Below are 16,224 nucleotides of genomic sequence, written 5' to 3'. Positions count from 1 at the left end.
ATCAGGAGGGAGTGAGTATTGAAAAAAATTTTAAAGTTGAAGTTTTGCACACCAAAATCCGCCATTACCGTCATGTTTTTGACCACGGGGTCCAGGCCCCTTTTCCCCTCCAGGTCTTATAGAACTCAATGTATATATCATGTTGTTAGATAAGGTCGTAAATGTTTGTAGTTGTTGGTTAAAGTATTATGCCATCATTCTTTTTATTTTCACAAATAAAGTTAAGCAACATTTTTAGCAAACAAAGTAACCTTATCAAATTTTCAATCACCAACCTGTAATTATATCTTATAAACATAGCCACGATAATGACAACGAACGAAAATGTCAAAGCACCAGCAATTACACCTCCAAATACTGGAACGTAGCTTTTTCCGTGTATGATTGCTTCTGTATTTGAAAAAATTAGATTTTTATGTTGAGGTAACGACTGATAGTTCATATTTGTTATCCAGTGAAAAGAAAAGCATCAAGCGAAAAGTTCAGGAAGGTTATCCGATAAAGAATTTGGATATAATCACAGAGCAAAGTTCGAAAAACTAAATGTTGTTCAGCTATGGCATTTTAAAGACTGCCAAAACTGAAATAGAACTTGAGTAGAGTCCTTAACAAACTGTGCAGTATACCTTTGTCACGAATGGTCCGTAACAAAAAATTTTGCAGAAGTCAAATGTAAGTAAGTGATAATAAAATGGCGGTTAATTCCGACCATGTTCCGACTAATTGAAATTTAGTGAATTTAATTTTCGCGGGTCGTGAGTAAAAAGTCGCGTGTCGCGGGTATAAAAAACACTTTTTTGCATAGAAGAGTTAGAAAGAAGTTGATTTTAAATTCTCAGGAATTCTTTAATTCTATGTATGCCCACTTGAATCAACGTTCTCTGCTGTAATATTAATATATGACACCGATGGTTTGGATATTTAAAAACTGTGTTTGTTATACCTGTCCAAATATACAAAACGATGCGTTTTTAATATAAGAGGAACTATTATTAGTTTTGATAGCTGCAATATATGTCTGCAGTTGAATGATTATAACCGTCAATAGAGCAGAACTATTTATCCGTACGGTGTCTGCCATTTGAAGATATACTTCAGAATGTTTTTCAAACGCAGGAACTAAAATATGTTCCGGAAACGGAACAAATCTGGTTCAAATACGAGTGTATCTAACTCACTGATATGTATATTACACTGGATAACGCACCATGTATAAAATATAGTAAGACTAGAAGTTGCTATCGCAAGGAGTGCTGCCCCGACCCCTTGTCTGGAAAAAATTGCAGGGTTCAGCCGTAGTCACAGCCATTGGAACCCATTCCGTGTACAGCATTCTAGGTGGTTTCATACATACGTTATGATTGGGTCATTAGAATGATAGACAAAGAAATTTTACATGCGTGTCTCTCTAACTTTTAGCTTTGCGTTGCAAGGTTTATTTCGCCATGTTTGGAGTTTTCTTTCCATCTGAAGGCCGGTTTATACGTTCCGACTTGTGAGATCCGATTGTTTCGGTTCCGTCTTTTGATTGCTTGTTAAGACGGTCAGATAGTTTTGTTGATATTTAAATACGTTTAGATATTTATAATCTTGAGAGCAGCCATTTGTGTTGTCCAGTAATTTATCGATATATTTACGTACTTTTCTTCTTGTTTCCAAGTCTTTCTCAAATATATAGAATTTGGCTAGTCGGTATTCTCAGATCTTGTCGGTCAGATGAGAATAGAAAAGTTCTATTTCTATCCTCTTTTTTAGATTGACGTATCCAACTGTCGGAGACTAACTTTATATGTGCTCACACGATCCGTTTTTAGGATCCAACAAAATCGGATCCAACAAATCGGATGGAGTGAACGGGCCTTAATCAAGCGTGGCATACCTTATTTGGAATACATGCAAACAAAGCACGCGTCACAGAATAAATACATAATTTATTATGTATCTATCCTGTGCACGCGTTCTGAAAGTCGACGGTTAATTTCCGGCAAAAAATAGCTCCCGTGCTTTACATCTTATTTCATTTCACGTTTCAAATAATTTTAAAGATAAATTCATTACCATTTTGAACGAAAACAATTTTTTGATAACATGTTTATATCTCCAACAAATTTGTCTTTAAAATGATTTTTCATTAAAAGTATGATACTTTGTTTACTCTACCGATCAATCGAACGCATGTTTACAAACGTAAAAACGGACAATATTATAAAACTGTAGTTTTGTTTCCATTATTTCCTTTATAACATTTTGATAGGACCTTATTTCCGATGATTCTGTGCGACTGCGATAAAATGATGTATAGTTATTGCAAAGAGCAAACGTTTCATCGTATTCATAATTCATATTTCATGGTTGAACTCGCACCATGCGTTTAAATTATTTTTGACGTTTTGTTAAATCCACACCGATATTTCGAGTAATAATAAAAGCTCGAACGAAAATAAATACATGCTTACACTATATTTTGCTCACCGTGTGACCATAGAGCTCAAGATAAAAAATGTGAACCGAACTGGCTAAATACAAGGTGAATCCATTTCATGTATTTTTCTCCAAACGAGATATGTATAATTAATGTCAGTGATCACTCGATTTTAGTATCTACTGTATAACGTTGTTTAGGAAGCATATCTATTCGGATTCCACACATTTAAAATCAAATAGAAACTTACAGAAGTTCAAAAAGGTTCTATCTTATTGTGATTGTTCGTCCCCCCTCATTCCGTAAAAATCCCCCCAGAATTGTTGACAGACAGACACAAATCGAAATTTCACCTCTATATAGGTCGCGGGGGAAATGGGTCAAGTCATGTCAAGAATAGTGTGCTGCCTCGTATTAGCGTGGCAGCAATAATTGAAGCCGGAAGTTTGCTCATCTGATTAATCCTAAAACGTTTGTCTTCTTGGCTTCATAATGGCAGAAAATTGAGATGGTACAACGTCGACCTGCATTGTTTTGAAACAAACTGGAGATTATATCATGCTGCTGCTTCTTTAAAATGTAGAAATATTACAAAATCCTACTACTGCTACCAAAATTTCAACATTAAAATATGTCACAGGAGCTTTGGATATTTAAGATATGTGTTTGTTATACCCTTAATATACATGTGTTGGATTTAAACTATAAATTATTTTATTGCTGTAATTGTGCATATGGTTGTGCACTTACCAACCGTCAACAATTTAAGGAATTAATCGTGTACAACTAGACATGTTGTTAACATGACACTCAGAAAATATCGAATAGCATTGCCAAATGTAAAATTCGCATACATTGGAAATTGAATTACTTTTAGTTATAAGGGAAACGCAACCTTCCAATAGTCAGAAAGTGTAAGTTATACTTATGATATACCAAATGTACCCAGTATGTAAATTCTATAATTAGAGACTGCAAGGTTTGCGGACATTACCGTTGAAAACTCCGCACATCCACCTCAAGTTGTAAACACATTTCGTTTAAGATCATAATTCATGAGCGATGGATAGATTATATAAATAAAACTACGGCTTCCACTTTTCCTTGCGCACGACTGGCAAGTTTCTTGTACTTAGCAATATGTTTTATATCCATTACATGAGTTGTATCCAAATAAATCTTGCATCAATGGTTGATATTTGTTATGACTGTACTATACCCTTAGAGCCGGGGTCTATAAGATACACGTTCTCTGTTGTGAATAGAAATACATCATAAGCGTTATGTAGAATCCTGATTGATAGGCAATGTGTGTTTATTCTATGTATCCAAATATAATATTAATATACATAAGTTATATCCAATAATCACTATCGAAAACATAGTTGTTAGCTTTTCATTCCAAACATCACAAACCATTCAAGATTTACTTGGACAACTCTTTTAATGGTAATGAAACACTTAGTTGCTAGAGAAAAGCAAATTTATAATCGTGATAAAGTACAAGGTATACATTCAGGTCGGGTCAGGACAATAGTCTTGCTACCGGTAACCCACAAATCCGGTACCACCTGTTGGTGGGTCGGGCTGTCGGCGACTCAATCGACAACCCCCCTACCTCCATGGGAGAGGATGTACTTCGATATCCATAGAGAACCAAAAACAACATCTGTTAAAGCCCTGAGGGCAAATCCAAGGTTGCACCGTGGCAGCAACTAAGGGCGGAAATAGACAGACTTATCCTCCGGCCAGCCGCTGCAGCAGGGTGAAAATACTAGCATGTCTCGACCTGTTCTTGCCCGCTAGATCACTTTTCCTACCTGTCGAGAGAGTGCCCTGGTGTCGCGAAAGCCAGAAGCCACTAAAAATCTTCGCAAGCAGATTTATGGAAATGGAACAGATGACTAACTCTAATACCGGCTCGAACGTCGGCCGGGTCAACAAGGTTCGCGCTGGGTTGCTCCCTCTCCGGCACCCAGTGAAAAGTAAGCTAGGAGTTCAAGGTAACAACAGGAAGCGTCTGAGTATAGCTGAATGGAATGTTAGAACCTTGATGGACAGAGAAGTCTCAAAAAGACCGGAACGACAAACAGCATTAGTTGCTAAGGAGTTCAGTAGATATAATATTGATATTGCTGCTCTTTGTGAAACTCGACTGCCTGAGTATGACAGCATCGTAGAAGATGGTTACACTTTCTTCTGGAGTGGAAAGGACGTAAATGAGAGAAAGGAATCTGGAGTGGGGTATGCTATGAAAAATGCCATAGCCCAGAGCCTTGAGCAGGATCCAACACCGATCTCTGATAGAATCATGATTGTGAGATTGCCACTGCTAAAGAGATGTTCCGTATCCATTGTGAGTGTATATGCACCGACTTTGACAAACCCTGATGAGAACAAAGAGGAGTTCAATAGTGACCAGAGAGACACAATCAAGAATGTCCCAAACACCGATAAGCTGATAATTCCTGGTGATTTTAACGCTCGAATTGGGACAGAAGCACCGGGTACATGGTACCGGCAAATATAATTCCAATGGTGAACTCCTCATGGAATTCTGCTCCGAATACAGGCTTGTCATCACAAACACTGTCTTCAAACACAAGCCTCATCATCAAACTACTTGGATGCACCCGAGGTCGAAACACTGGCACCTCCTGGATTATGTGATCACTAAAAGGAAAGACCTACACGATGTCCTTGACACTAGGGTAATGAGAGGTGCTGACTGTGCAACAGACCACAATCTGGTCCGGTCAGAATTAGCTCTGAGGGTGAGACCGCCAAGAAGGAGAACCCAAGGAAAGCCTCCATCTAAGCTGAAGGTGAGAAGACTAAGGAGCCCCAAGTGCCAACAGGAGTTTGAGGAGAGGATGGAAAAGAACCTGGACTACATAGCAAATGAGGATGCTGGTGTTGAGAAGGAGTAGGAGATTCTGAAGACAGCTGTGTCTGAGACTGCGGAGAAAATTCTTGGAAAGCCAGAACGGACACACCAGGATTGGTTTAACGAGGATGATGCTAAGCTAAAGGCACTGCTTCATGAAAGGAACGAGGCCAAAGCACAAGAACTACAACGTAAAACCCGTGCGACTACCGGTCGCCTTGCCAGAGCACGTAGCCAACTTCAAAAGTACACTCGGAACATGAAGTCAAAATGGTTGGAAGAGAAAGCGGAAGGATTACAACAAGCAGCGGATCTAAACGACATGAAGGCATTTTATAACGACCTAAGGGAGATCTATGGACCACGCAGATAAGGAACAACTCAGCTTCTAGCCCAAGATGGTGTGACAGTGCTGCAAGAAAAGGAGGAGACCCTGGACCATTTTGCTCAGCACTTTGAACAACTACTGAATGTTCCAGGATCTGTGGACAGAGATGCTCTAGGTGAACTACCAAATATCAGCCCTGATGCAGACATGGATGTTGCTCCGAGCTTCGATGAACTATTGACGGCAATTACCCGTACCCGGGAAAATAAAGCCCCTGGTGGATGTGGAGTCCTTGCTGAGGTCTGGAAGCACGGAGGCTTGAGACTAAAGGAGAAAATGCATGAACTGATATTACATATCTGGAGAGAGGAGGTTATGCCACAGAATTGGAAGGATGCTAGCATTGTTCCCATCTTTAAAAAGGGCAGTAGGAAAGAATGTGGCAATTACAGGGGAATCTCTCTCCTTTCGATTGCTGGAAAGATCATGGCGCGTGTGATCCTCAACCGTTTAGAGAAGTACATAAGTACCCGGATACTACCTGAAACACAGTGTGGTTTTCAGAGAAATCGAAGTACTATTGATATGGTCTTCTGCCTCCGCCAAATTCAAGAAAAATGTACCGAACAGAACATGGAGCTCTACGCTGTATTTATTGACTTTACCAAAGCCTTTGATACAGTCTCAAGGGAAGAACTGAAGTGTGCTGAAGAAGTTTGGCTGCACCGACAACGTTGTAAACCTGGTGAGGGAGCTTCATGATGGTATGCAGGCAAAAGTAGTTCAAGGGAAAGATATTTCATCAGAATTTGCCGTGACGAATGGTGTGAAGCAAGGCTGCGCTCTTGCTCTATCATTATTCTCGCTCTACCTGACAGCTATGCTGCATGTGGCTTTTAAAGACATTCACAAAGGGATTTACATCCAGACAAGACACACTGCAGATCTCTTCAATGTCTCCCACTTCAAGGCAAAATCACGAACAACAAAACACCTCGTCAGAGAGATGCTGTTTGCGGACGACAGTGCTCTGGTGGCTCACACTGCATCGGACATACAGTTGCTTGTTGACAGATTCTCAAAGGCTGCTACCCAATTCAGCCTTAAAATAAACATCAAGAAAACAGAGTGCTTGTATCAGCCGATCAAACTTCACAATCCCCCTCCTGAGCCACAAGACATCACCATCGATCAAATCCCGCTTGTCCAAGCCACGGACTTCACATATCTTGGAAATACTGCTTCCAGCTATTCAAAAATAGAGAAAGAGCTGAAGGCCAGGATTGGGAAGGCAAGTACAGCATTTGGCAAGCTCCAGGAAAGACTGTTGAACAATAGGCATGTGACAATCAGGATAAAATGCAAAGTCTACAGAGCTGTGGTGTTATCAACCCTCCTTTATGGAGCAGAAACCTTGACTATCTACAGAACTCAGGTAAAGAAACTAAATGCTTTTATGATGAGACAGTTGAGAGATATCATGAGCATCAAATGGCAGGACAAGATCACGAATGTTGAAATCCTGAAACGTGCTAACCTCCCTTGATGGCAGACATTCTGATAGAAAGAAACCTTCGTTGGCTGGGACATGTACACAGGATGGATCAGGAAAGACTCCCAAGACAACTGCTGTTCTCACAACTATGCGAAGGGAAGAGAATCAAGGAAGAACCAGACTCAGATACAAAGACGTCGTAAAACGACACATGAAAGTGAGCGGGTTGGAGATCGGCCATCAAAAGCAAACCCAAACCATAAACACTCCTAGTCGTACCGACTGACAGCCCGAGAGAGAGAGAGAGAGAGACAAGGTATACATATAAATAAACCATATCATATAATTTATGAACTGGATTTTACAACTTCAATTATAAGAGAATTTTAACGGCTTTCAAAACTAATAATAATTATTACTCTTATTAACATCGCATTGTTTGGTAAACTTGGATAAGTATAACAAACACAAATCTTAAATATCCAAAGCACCGGTGACATATTTAATGTTAGCAGCAGCGAACGTTGATTCATAGAGCACATTTACCCGCGACATTCTACTCGCGACAGTTAGATACACTCTGAATCTTTCGCTCTCTTCTTCAAAAATTGCTCAGTTTATATTTCTAAGCCTTAGTCAATTCCTATTCCACAATTTATGTAGTTGAGTGGGAACAGAACTTATCTTTCCCTCGCATCAGTAACTTCCTTTATATTATTATAAATCAGGCCAAGAGACTATTACTAAACCTCTCAAGGCTTAAGGCAATGTTTAATCACAATAACATCCTGAAAGCATGCGTTTACTTTGTACTTACATAGGGAGAATCAATGCATTATACTCATCACTTTGACAATACTTCATGAAAATTTTGAGTTCATTGATTTGAATATTGAAAACTATTGATGATGTTCAAAGCATATATCGTTCATAGTCAAACAGGGAATAAAAAAATTCATCAAGCTGCCTACTTTGAATTTTGTTTTTGAATTGGTTGCAGTGACCTGTGTATGACTGGGCTTTGCAAATACATTTGGAAGCTTAATTATTATAGAAGTAGTTGATGGTTCATTCTAAGGGATCAGAGGTAGAAAATCTTGAAGCTTAAAAACTACTACAGTTTGTTAAGCGCCAAAGTTATTCCTGCGGTATTTCTCAAAGTATGCCAAATTGATTGTTAATTTGTAAATGTTTTGCGTAGTTATTAAATCAGAATATTGTAAAATTACTCATGAAGTTTTATTTGATGATAAGTATTCATTTGCTAAAATTATTTAACGCTTTATCAGCCGCTTAGTGACATGCAAGTTGCGTACGCGAGGAAAAGACGATTTTTCTTACCATTCAACAACATTAATTGTGAAGCAGAAATGAGGCAAGGCTTGTAATAACTCGAGTTTGGCCATTATTAACTACAGGGAAAAAGATTTACTCCTATCTGGCTATGAAAAATTGTAACAACAGTCGAGAAAGACGACTTTCAACTTCTTAAACTTGCCATCGAAGTAATGTGGTTTAAAGTACTTAATTGCCTAAGACATCATGTTATTAATCTTATTCATTCAGTATTATTCAATATCCCTAAAGAGCATGCGTTTATTTACAATGAATGTGAATTTCCTTGTTGATCAGTAGCAGATTAAAGGCTTCTTGGGCCCATAGCTGAAATTTTGAATATTGCCTCAACACTAAAATTCAAAGATGACAGAAAGCATAAGCGTGAATTTAAAAACGTTTTATGTATACTGACAACTTAAACCTCCCATCTAACGTTTTTTCTTTAGCTGGCGTTATCGAGCAAAAACTAATGTTTTCAAAGTAATGTTTTTAAGCCCACTAAAATTTCAATATCGTTTATAATGTTCACAGATAGTAGCGGAAACAAAATCTACTTGTAATGCTTAGTTTGCATTTTGAAAATACTTCATGTGGCTTACACTATATTACGTTTCTGCCGATATCTGCCCTAATCATTGCCTAAAAGCGCATGGAACTCTAGATTGTGCTCTAGTCAGGCCAGCACGACCGAATTATATATTCCTAAGCACTGATTGACAAGAAAATCTCACGCCCTCTTCAAATGCGTACAGTCAGCCTTAGTTTTGTAGTGCTCACGACAAAAACATAAATGACTAATAACATATAAAGCTGCATTTCGTTGTACGCGGGCTCAATCGCCGAATATTTTCCTTTGGTCTTGCGCAAGTTTATTGGCACAAGTATTCCAAATACTGTAGAAATATTCATTGTTTTACTGCGTTATTCAATTTATTTTATGTGTGAACATGGAAATCAATCAAGATAGTGAAACGTCGCGTCTAAAGCTCAAAGAGTCAAAGATATCGTTTCTGAGCTTTTACGAAAGATTGTCGATTTACGCAATGTCATAGAATAGAAAAAAATTGCTTGTATGCCACGACTAACCCTTATACTCACACTGAAAAGGAGATAAGGGCTTCCAAACAGTCGTGGTGCGAAAGGAAAGATTGGTTGTGCGCTAGTGTGTAGAAACAACGGTTATTTTGGTGAATTTCTGTCCAACGTCCACTAAATGGACTCAAGCTGATTATTTAAACATGAATAATTTACTGGGCGATTGCCAAAAGCACGAAAAATCAAAGCCACACTTTGAAGCGTACACAACCGATGGCACAAACGACTTATTTGCCACAAACTGCAGCGGAACTTCATGTTTGTTCTCGCTATAGCACGACCAGTTGCTTTTGTCTAGCTGTGATGACTTTTATCGGTTACGTAAAGGGAACAAAGCTATTTCAGCCTTAAAAGTGGTTGCATTTACTATTGGCTTGTTTCTTGCTGAATTTTAATTACAATTAATATTCCAACTATGGAGATTTAGAGAGGTAGGAGCGAAAAAATTAAATTCGTTTCGGAGAATGCGCAAAATGAAGAATGACCAATATTCTGACCAACAACTTAGGATGCTTATTCTACATTTCAGCAAACGTTTCGTTTAAAAAATAATTCTTTGTTTTTATCTTGAATACTATTTTGAAACCACCACAGCGGTTGCAATCCTCCTCCCCCCTAAAACGGTTAAATCAACGGGCACTTGGCTGTAGCCTAGTCAGACAAGACCCCACCCAAAAAAACTCCGCCACTTTTTTGACAATACGTGAAGTTGTGATAATACATCGCCGAAGCATAAAATGAGCATTTTTAAGACATTCCGGGGATGTTCACACTAAAAATGTTGAATTCGTATGACTCGTGTGAATTTTTGCTGCTTATCACAATGCTGCAAAGTTTTCATTATCATGATTTGTTGGTCACGATTTATCATTTTATTCTTAAATTTGTCTTCTTTGGCAGGTAATAAAAGTTTATCGTTTCGTTAAAATCCTGCAATTTTTAATTACATGATGGGCATAGCCAGCGCAAAGCAAATAGTACCTCAGTCGGCACCATTAAAAATTTCAAATGCTAGAATTTTAAAACACCATTTTTTTAGACAAGTAAAAGTTCAAATGTCACCTTTCGACAAGTAGTGTTTGATTAAGGGATTTCTAAAAAAGCGGATAGCCACAAAACTAGCCTTGTCCACTAAGGGAGCTCAAAGAGATTTAACGATGATAAACTGAGCACAAATACTAACCAGTGTGTACTTCTTTTTTACTCAAAAACTTGATTCTTCAAGCGAGCCAACAGCTATAAGGAAGTCGTCAACATCCAGCAATTAAAACAAAACATTACAATGATTTAAATTCCTTTCTCTATTTTCTTACATATAGTTACTTTAAACACAATTTCTAAACAATGTGGCCGAATTTTTGAATCATCCATTCTTAAATCAGAATGAGACTTTCGTGCATTGTGTATTTAACTTTATAATGATATTATTGTGACGCACCTTAAATTCATATGATTTAGAATCGTGCAGACCATTCAGATTAAGTGACAATGAGTCATTTTTTAATCCATACTTTATTTCCTTTGACTTCCATTCTTCCCCTTTAGGACGATAGTACACTTCATAACTATCGATTATAAGAGAAGCAGAATAAGGTTTTATCCAGGATATTTTTAAACTGCTTTTTGAGTTCCTTCTAACGCTCATCTTTAAGATTTCAATACCTAGCAAAGAAAATACAATAAATTTAACTGTACACTGAGAGAATTTTGAGATTGGTATATGTTGTATATTCTATTAGTTGTATATTCTATAGTTGCTTTTCTACTTTCATGTTAAATCACGTTCAATAAAGTGCATCTCATTGGAAGAATATTGTTTTGCTGTTGAACACTATAACCGTCAGAACAGTCCATCTGTGCCTCAGAAGTTTATGCTTTTGAGTTTACTGGAGTCCTGCATGTTTAAGAAAATAATTATAAGCCACCATTTCTTGTATTATATTACAGCCACTAACCTTGAATAAATTCCAATTTTCGCTTAGTTTACCTGGATATTTGCCAATTGCTTGCACCTAAGTAGAAGAGTATGGTTAATCAAGGACACAACACATGAGAAATGCTCTTTTACATTAACTTTGTCATTATTTTTGGAAAAATCGCCATTTGTTGTATCAAAATTGTTTTGACTTCCATCTTAACAATGTTTAATTTAACAATTAATTTTACTTTTTTTGCAGCTATTTCAAACACCTTGAGATTATTACGTAGAATAACAGGCACTAAACATTCTTTTGTTAAAATTACCAGACAGATATATTTTGCAACGAGTTTTAATTGCATAGTTCGATCATTTAATTGATTAATTAATGGTTGGCGTAAGTTTAGCAGTAGACTCTGGAATAACAAGAAAGCTAACATCGCCGCCCGGTTTGAAGCCAACACTGATGTTCTTTTTGTGAAAGTATGGTCCGTTTCCGTACGCCGTTCTGAAGGTAGCTATAATCCAGATTTCATTGTGAGTTATATTAAGCTTTTTTACAAGAATAAAAAATAGCTGAAATATATGTATGCATGTCAATTTTTTATACTTTTTGATGCATGGAGAAGTTTCGGATGAAAAAAGGCTAGTTTGGCAAAAAGCAAAGCTGTAGAAAAATATTTACAAAGCATTGTTCAATGTCATTTTTTTATATTTTTCGATGCATGGAGAAGTTTCGGATGAAAAAGGTTAGTTTGGCAAAAGCAAAGCTGTAGAAAAATATTTGCAAAGCATTGTGCATGAGGAAACCTTTAAAATGTGTCTTCTACTTATATCTTATTTTTCAATAATTTTAATCTATTTGATGTAGGTGATATGACAAATAAAATCTGAAATCTTTGACTGAAAACTTAAAGCAATAATCGCGAGAGACTTGCCGAGTGGAAATCGGATTCGTGTAATAAAAATTAATGCCCAACATAAAGTTCTGATTAGAGCCATAGAAATAGACAAAAAAACAAATTGTAAAATTAAATTTATTGTAACGTTTCGTCTTTACTCAAGACATCTTCAGACAAAGATGTCAAAGACGAAACGCTACAATAAATTTAATTTTACAATTTGTTTTTTTTTTGTCTATTTCTATGGCTCTAATCAGAACTTCATGTTAAGCATTAATTTTTATTACACAAAAGCAATAATCATCATCATGTTCAAATTATCCCTCATTGCTCAATGCTCAATCCTGGTATTCTAGCTGTCACAGTTTGTTAATTATTTTCAGAAAAATGAGTGTGTTATCGAAATTTTTTTTGTAAAATACCACATATTCAAACGTAAAATCAACACAACAAATTGTGAAAACGGTGCCATAAAAGTTGTGTTTTCTAGATTTGTGACAATCCACCCATACAACATGGGTATTTTATACCTGTTGTGGTGCTTGCCTGCTGGGCTCAGTAAACGTTACATTTTTATTAAATGTTTTTCTAGCCTTATTATCTAATCTAAGTGTAATTTTAAAATTATTATTACGTCATGGGTTAAGTATTTGCGTTAAGGTCAGTCGTATAGGCGTACCAGGACAATATCTTCAAAAAAGCACTCTATAGTCGCCATTTCAGCTTAATTACTTTAATAACGCATTATCGCCTTTGTAAGCTTTTCAAATAGCTCTCAAAATTATGCTTATCACATATACTAATAATACACCTCAATTTCATCACACCAATATTTACCCACAAAAAAAAATTGAAATTTTCTTTCGTGATAAATTGTTTCGAGCTTCTATGACGGTGATTATTACCTTTGAAAAAAATGTTTGTTTATGGACCGGTAGTTGTAATGATTAAAGGAAAATCTCTGTACGCCAAAACTTAGCATTTCTGTGAAATCAGCTTGTTTTGTCCCAAATCAACCATCATCAAAACCACTTTCATGAGTTTGGAATTATCTCAGACATATTAAATTTTTTTACCGTTATACTGTGTTTTCCAACGTTTGATAACTCATCAATCACGATTGATGGATTGCGACTTTCAAAATTATTTTTAAGCTCCTTTGATCTTTGGTTATTTTCATCGTGGTAACGTACAACGTATTTTTTGAGATTTCCGCAAAAGCTGAAAGGACGCTTCCAAGACAGTTGAATGCTTTCATTCGGCAGCATATTGATTGTAACATCTCTTGGTTCACTTGGTTTCAAACATGCTAAAAAGTATTGTCTTATCAAATGAAAAGGATAAACACTGAATAGAACGTAGTAATTAAAATGTAATCAAATGGGAAAATGTATGGAAAAAAGTCTGGCTTTAACAAAAACAAACTTGATTATCCCAAAAGCTTTGTTTCACTGTGAGCAGAAACGAATTAACGGTAAGTCAAAATAAAATTCAACATCTCATAACTAGACACATTTTTATTATGCAAAAATACATGCACTTAAAAAACTGCACTGATAATTTATTCAGGAACTCCATAACAAATATCGTCGCTGTCAATGTATTTGAATTTAGCATTGATTTGCTATAAGTTATTTTGACCAATGCCCCTTGCCCCAAATTCTGCTTTCTTCCCTTTCCCTTACTGACGGATTTTTGGAAACCAGTAAGAAATTTTTCCTTTACACAACTAAAAACTTTAGAAACATATGAAAGAAATTTTTAATAGATACTGTTTATGTAAAATGGTATAAAGGCATATAGGTGACGGTTAAATTGATCCATTTTATTTGTATAAAGTGAAGTACATCCCTCACATAGATCAAGTTTCTGCCAAAAATGTGGAGTGTTTATTGTGCAATACTATATTATATATCATAATCAATTGAACCTCCTGTTATTGGAGGCTCACCTTGACTTCCCTAAACCTAATCTTGACTTAGGGAATTGCGTTCTAAATCATTGACCGCAAAATAGGTTTCTGAGCAAATCAAAGCTCGCTCTTTCACCAAAGAAACCTTTGAAATGATATCATAAGCCGTAATTGGTTGCTCATTTAAAAATATATGCTGTTTTCTTTTGAGGGGAAAACTGGACGTCGAAATTTGCATGTCTGTAATACTTACAGCCAGTCTTTGTGGAAAAATATATTTCCTTTGAATTAATTGTGAAACTTTGATACATTGCTGACAGTCGAACGACATAACTTGTATTTGATTGAAGTTTGTCAAGGTTGTATGATCTTTTGTTTGCTTCCAAAGTTAAAATTTTTTTGTCTTTGATGCTCTCGACCTGGTGGTACTGTATTTCTTGGTTTTCAATATCATTTCTACCTTTCCCACTAATACTCCAAGACAGATATCCAGAATTTGCATCTATTTTCGTAACATTAACTTGACCAACAAAGTATGGTTTTCCTGCAAAAAATGCGTAAATGAATGGAATCAAATACATTTCATGTCTAATAGATGGTGACAAAGGGTAATGGCAGATAGCAGCTTCATAAGAGGTATGCTCGGAACGTATCATAATTTGTTTCCTGTCACACGTTATCTTTATCCATTTATATATCCGCCCGTATATTTTCAGATGATAACATAAACCATGCATGTTTGTGGATGAAGATCGTCTAGATTAGTAGAGTCCAGAGAAGGACTGTTTGTATTGACGTAGACTGACGTTATATGTTTGTAAATGATGATCGTCCAGGTTAATAAAGTCCTGAGAAGGACTGTTTTTGATGTTGTTGACTGACGTTTCGACAACCTTAGCGGTAGTCATCTTCAGAGTCAAATGAGGAGTAAACGTCAGGTTAGCCGTATTTGTTGTCTGGTTCTTACGTCATTGTATTGTGTGTACAGGAAATGTGTATTGTCATTGTGGATTAGTGTGAAGTGAAATATTTTATTTTTAGTTGTGATGTGTGATTTAGGTGTGACGTTTTAGTTGTAGTGTGTGGTGTCAATTGTGTATTGTCATTGTGAATTAGTTTGAAGTGTAATGTTTTAGTTGATCGTTTGTTTGTATTGTGAATAAGTCGTTTGTAAGGTGCCGGTAATTGCTGTGATCTGTTCAGGGGTTTGTTCCAAGTTGGTATACCAACTTTCTAATGTAAGCCGTTGTCTATAGTCAGTACTGTAAGTGATGCATTTTGCCGAGTCCCAGTCAATGTTGTGCTTTGTGATTCGGTGATGTTCGGCAATGTGATTAGTTTTGTCTTGTTTCTTAGTAGCTCGTTTGTGCTCAGTAAGTCTTATGTTTAAGTTCCTGCCAGTTTCCCCGATATAGGAGGCGTGGCAGTCGGAGCAGTTTATTTTGTAAACTGCACCTTGTCGTTCGTTGGGTTGTTCTTTGTCCTTTATGTTCGTTAGTACTTGTCGTAATGTTGTGATTGGTTTATGTGCGACACGTATGTTGTATGGTCGTAAGATACGCGAGATAGTCTCAGACGTACCTTTGATGTAAGGTATCGTTGCTGTTGTCAGTGAGTTGTTCGTTTCGTTGGGTTCGTTGGGTTTGTAAGTGTTGCGTTTGATAAAGTCTGAGTTTTAGTTGTTTTTGTCAAAAACACGTTTGAGATAGTTGTTTTCGTTTTGTAGAGCGTCCGGTGAATCACATATGATTTGTGCACGTCTTGTTAATATTCTGATTGTGGTGGCTTTGTGAGATGTAGGGTTGTAAGATGATTGGTCTAGTAGTCGGTCAGTATGTGTTGGCTTGCGATAAACTGTTGTTCCTAGTTTTTGATTGTCATGTTTTACCAAACAGTCGAGAAAAGGAAGAGTTCCGTTTTCTTCGAC

At 36.8% G+C, this 16,224-nt stretch overlaps 2 protein-coding genes across 2 annotated transcripts in view; both read right to left on the bottom strand.

Annotated features, from left to right (window-relative positions):
• The window catches only part of LOC124456355 (receptor-type tyrosine-protein phosphatase mu-like), a 63,130-nt gene extending 52,038 nt beyond the window's left edge, over nucleotides 1-11,092 (bottom strand). Inside the window, exons 1-3 of the mRNA XM_047006823.1 lie at nucleotides 11,004-11,092; nucleotides 10,749-10,801; nucleotides 276-390 (exon numbers count right to left, since the gene is read on the bottom strand). Of these exons, the coding sequence (XP_046862779.1) occupies nucleotides 276-298 (23 nt within the window). The 5' untranslated portion in view covers nucleotides 299-390; nucleotides 10,749-10,801; nucleotides 11,004-11,092. The remainder of the gene's footprint in view (nucleotides 1-275; nucleotides 391-10,748; nucleotides 10,802-11,003) is intronic.
• LOC124456353 (hemicentin-2-like) overlaps nucleotides 10,819-16,224 on the bottom strand; it is a 78,096-nt gene continuing 72,690 nt past the window's right edge. The window contains exons 7-10 of the mRNA XM_047006820.1: nucleotides 14,551-14,841; nucleotides 13,462-13,694; nucleotides 11,521-11,577; nucleotides 10,819-11,227 (exon numbers count right to left, since the gene is read on the bottom strand). Of these exons, the coding sequence (XP_046862776.1) occupies nucleotides 11,213-11,227; nucleotides 11,521-11,577; nucleotides 13,462-13,694; nucleotides 14,551-14,841 (596 nt within the window). The 3' untranslated portion in view covers nucleotides 10,819-11,212. The remainder of the gene's footprint in view (nucleotides 11,228-11,520; nucleotides 11,578-13,461; nucleotides 13,695-14,550; nucleotides 14,842-16,224) is intronic.

Source organism: Xenia sp. Carnegie-2017, unplaced genomic scaffold, assembly GCF_021976095.1.
Source record: "Xenia sp. Carnegie-2017 unplaced genomic scaffold, XeniaSp_v1 HiC_scaffold_45, whole genome shotgun sequence".
Lineage (NCBI taxonomy): Eukaryota > Metazoa > Cnidaria > Anthozoa > Malacalcyonacea > Xeniidae > Xenia > Xenia sp. Carnegie-2017.
This window is presented reverse-complemented; position numbering and strand designations above follow the sequence as displayed.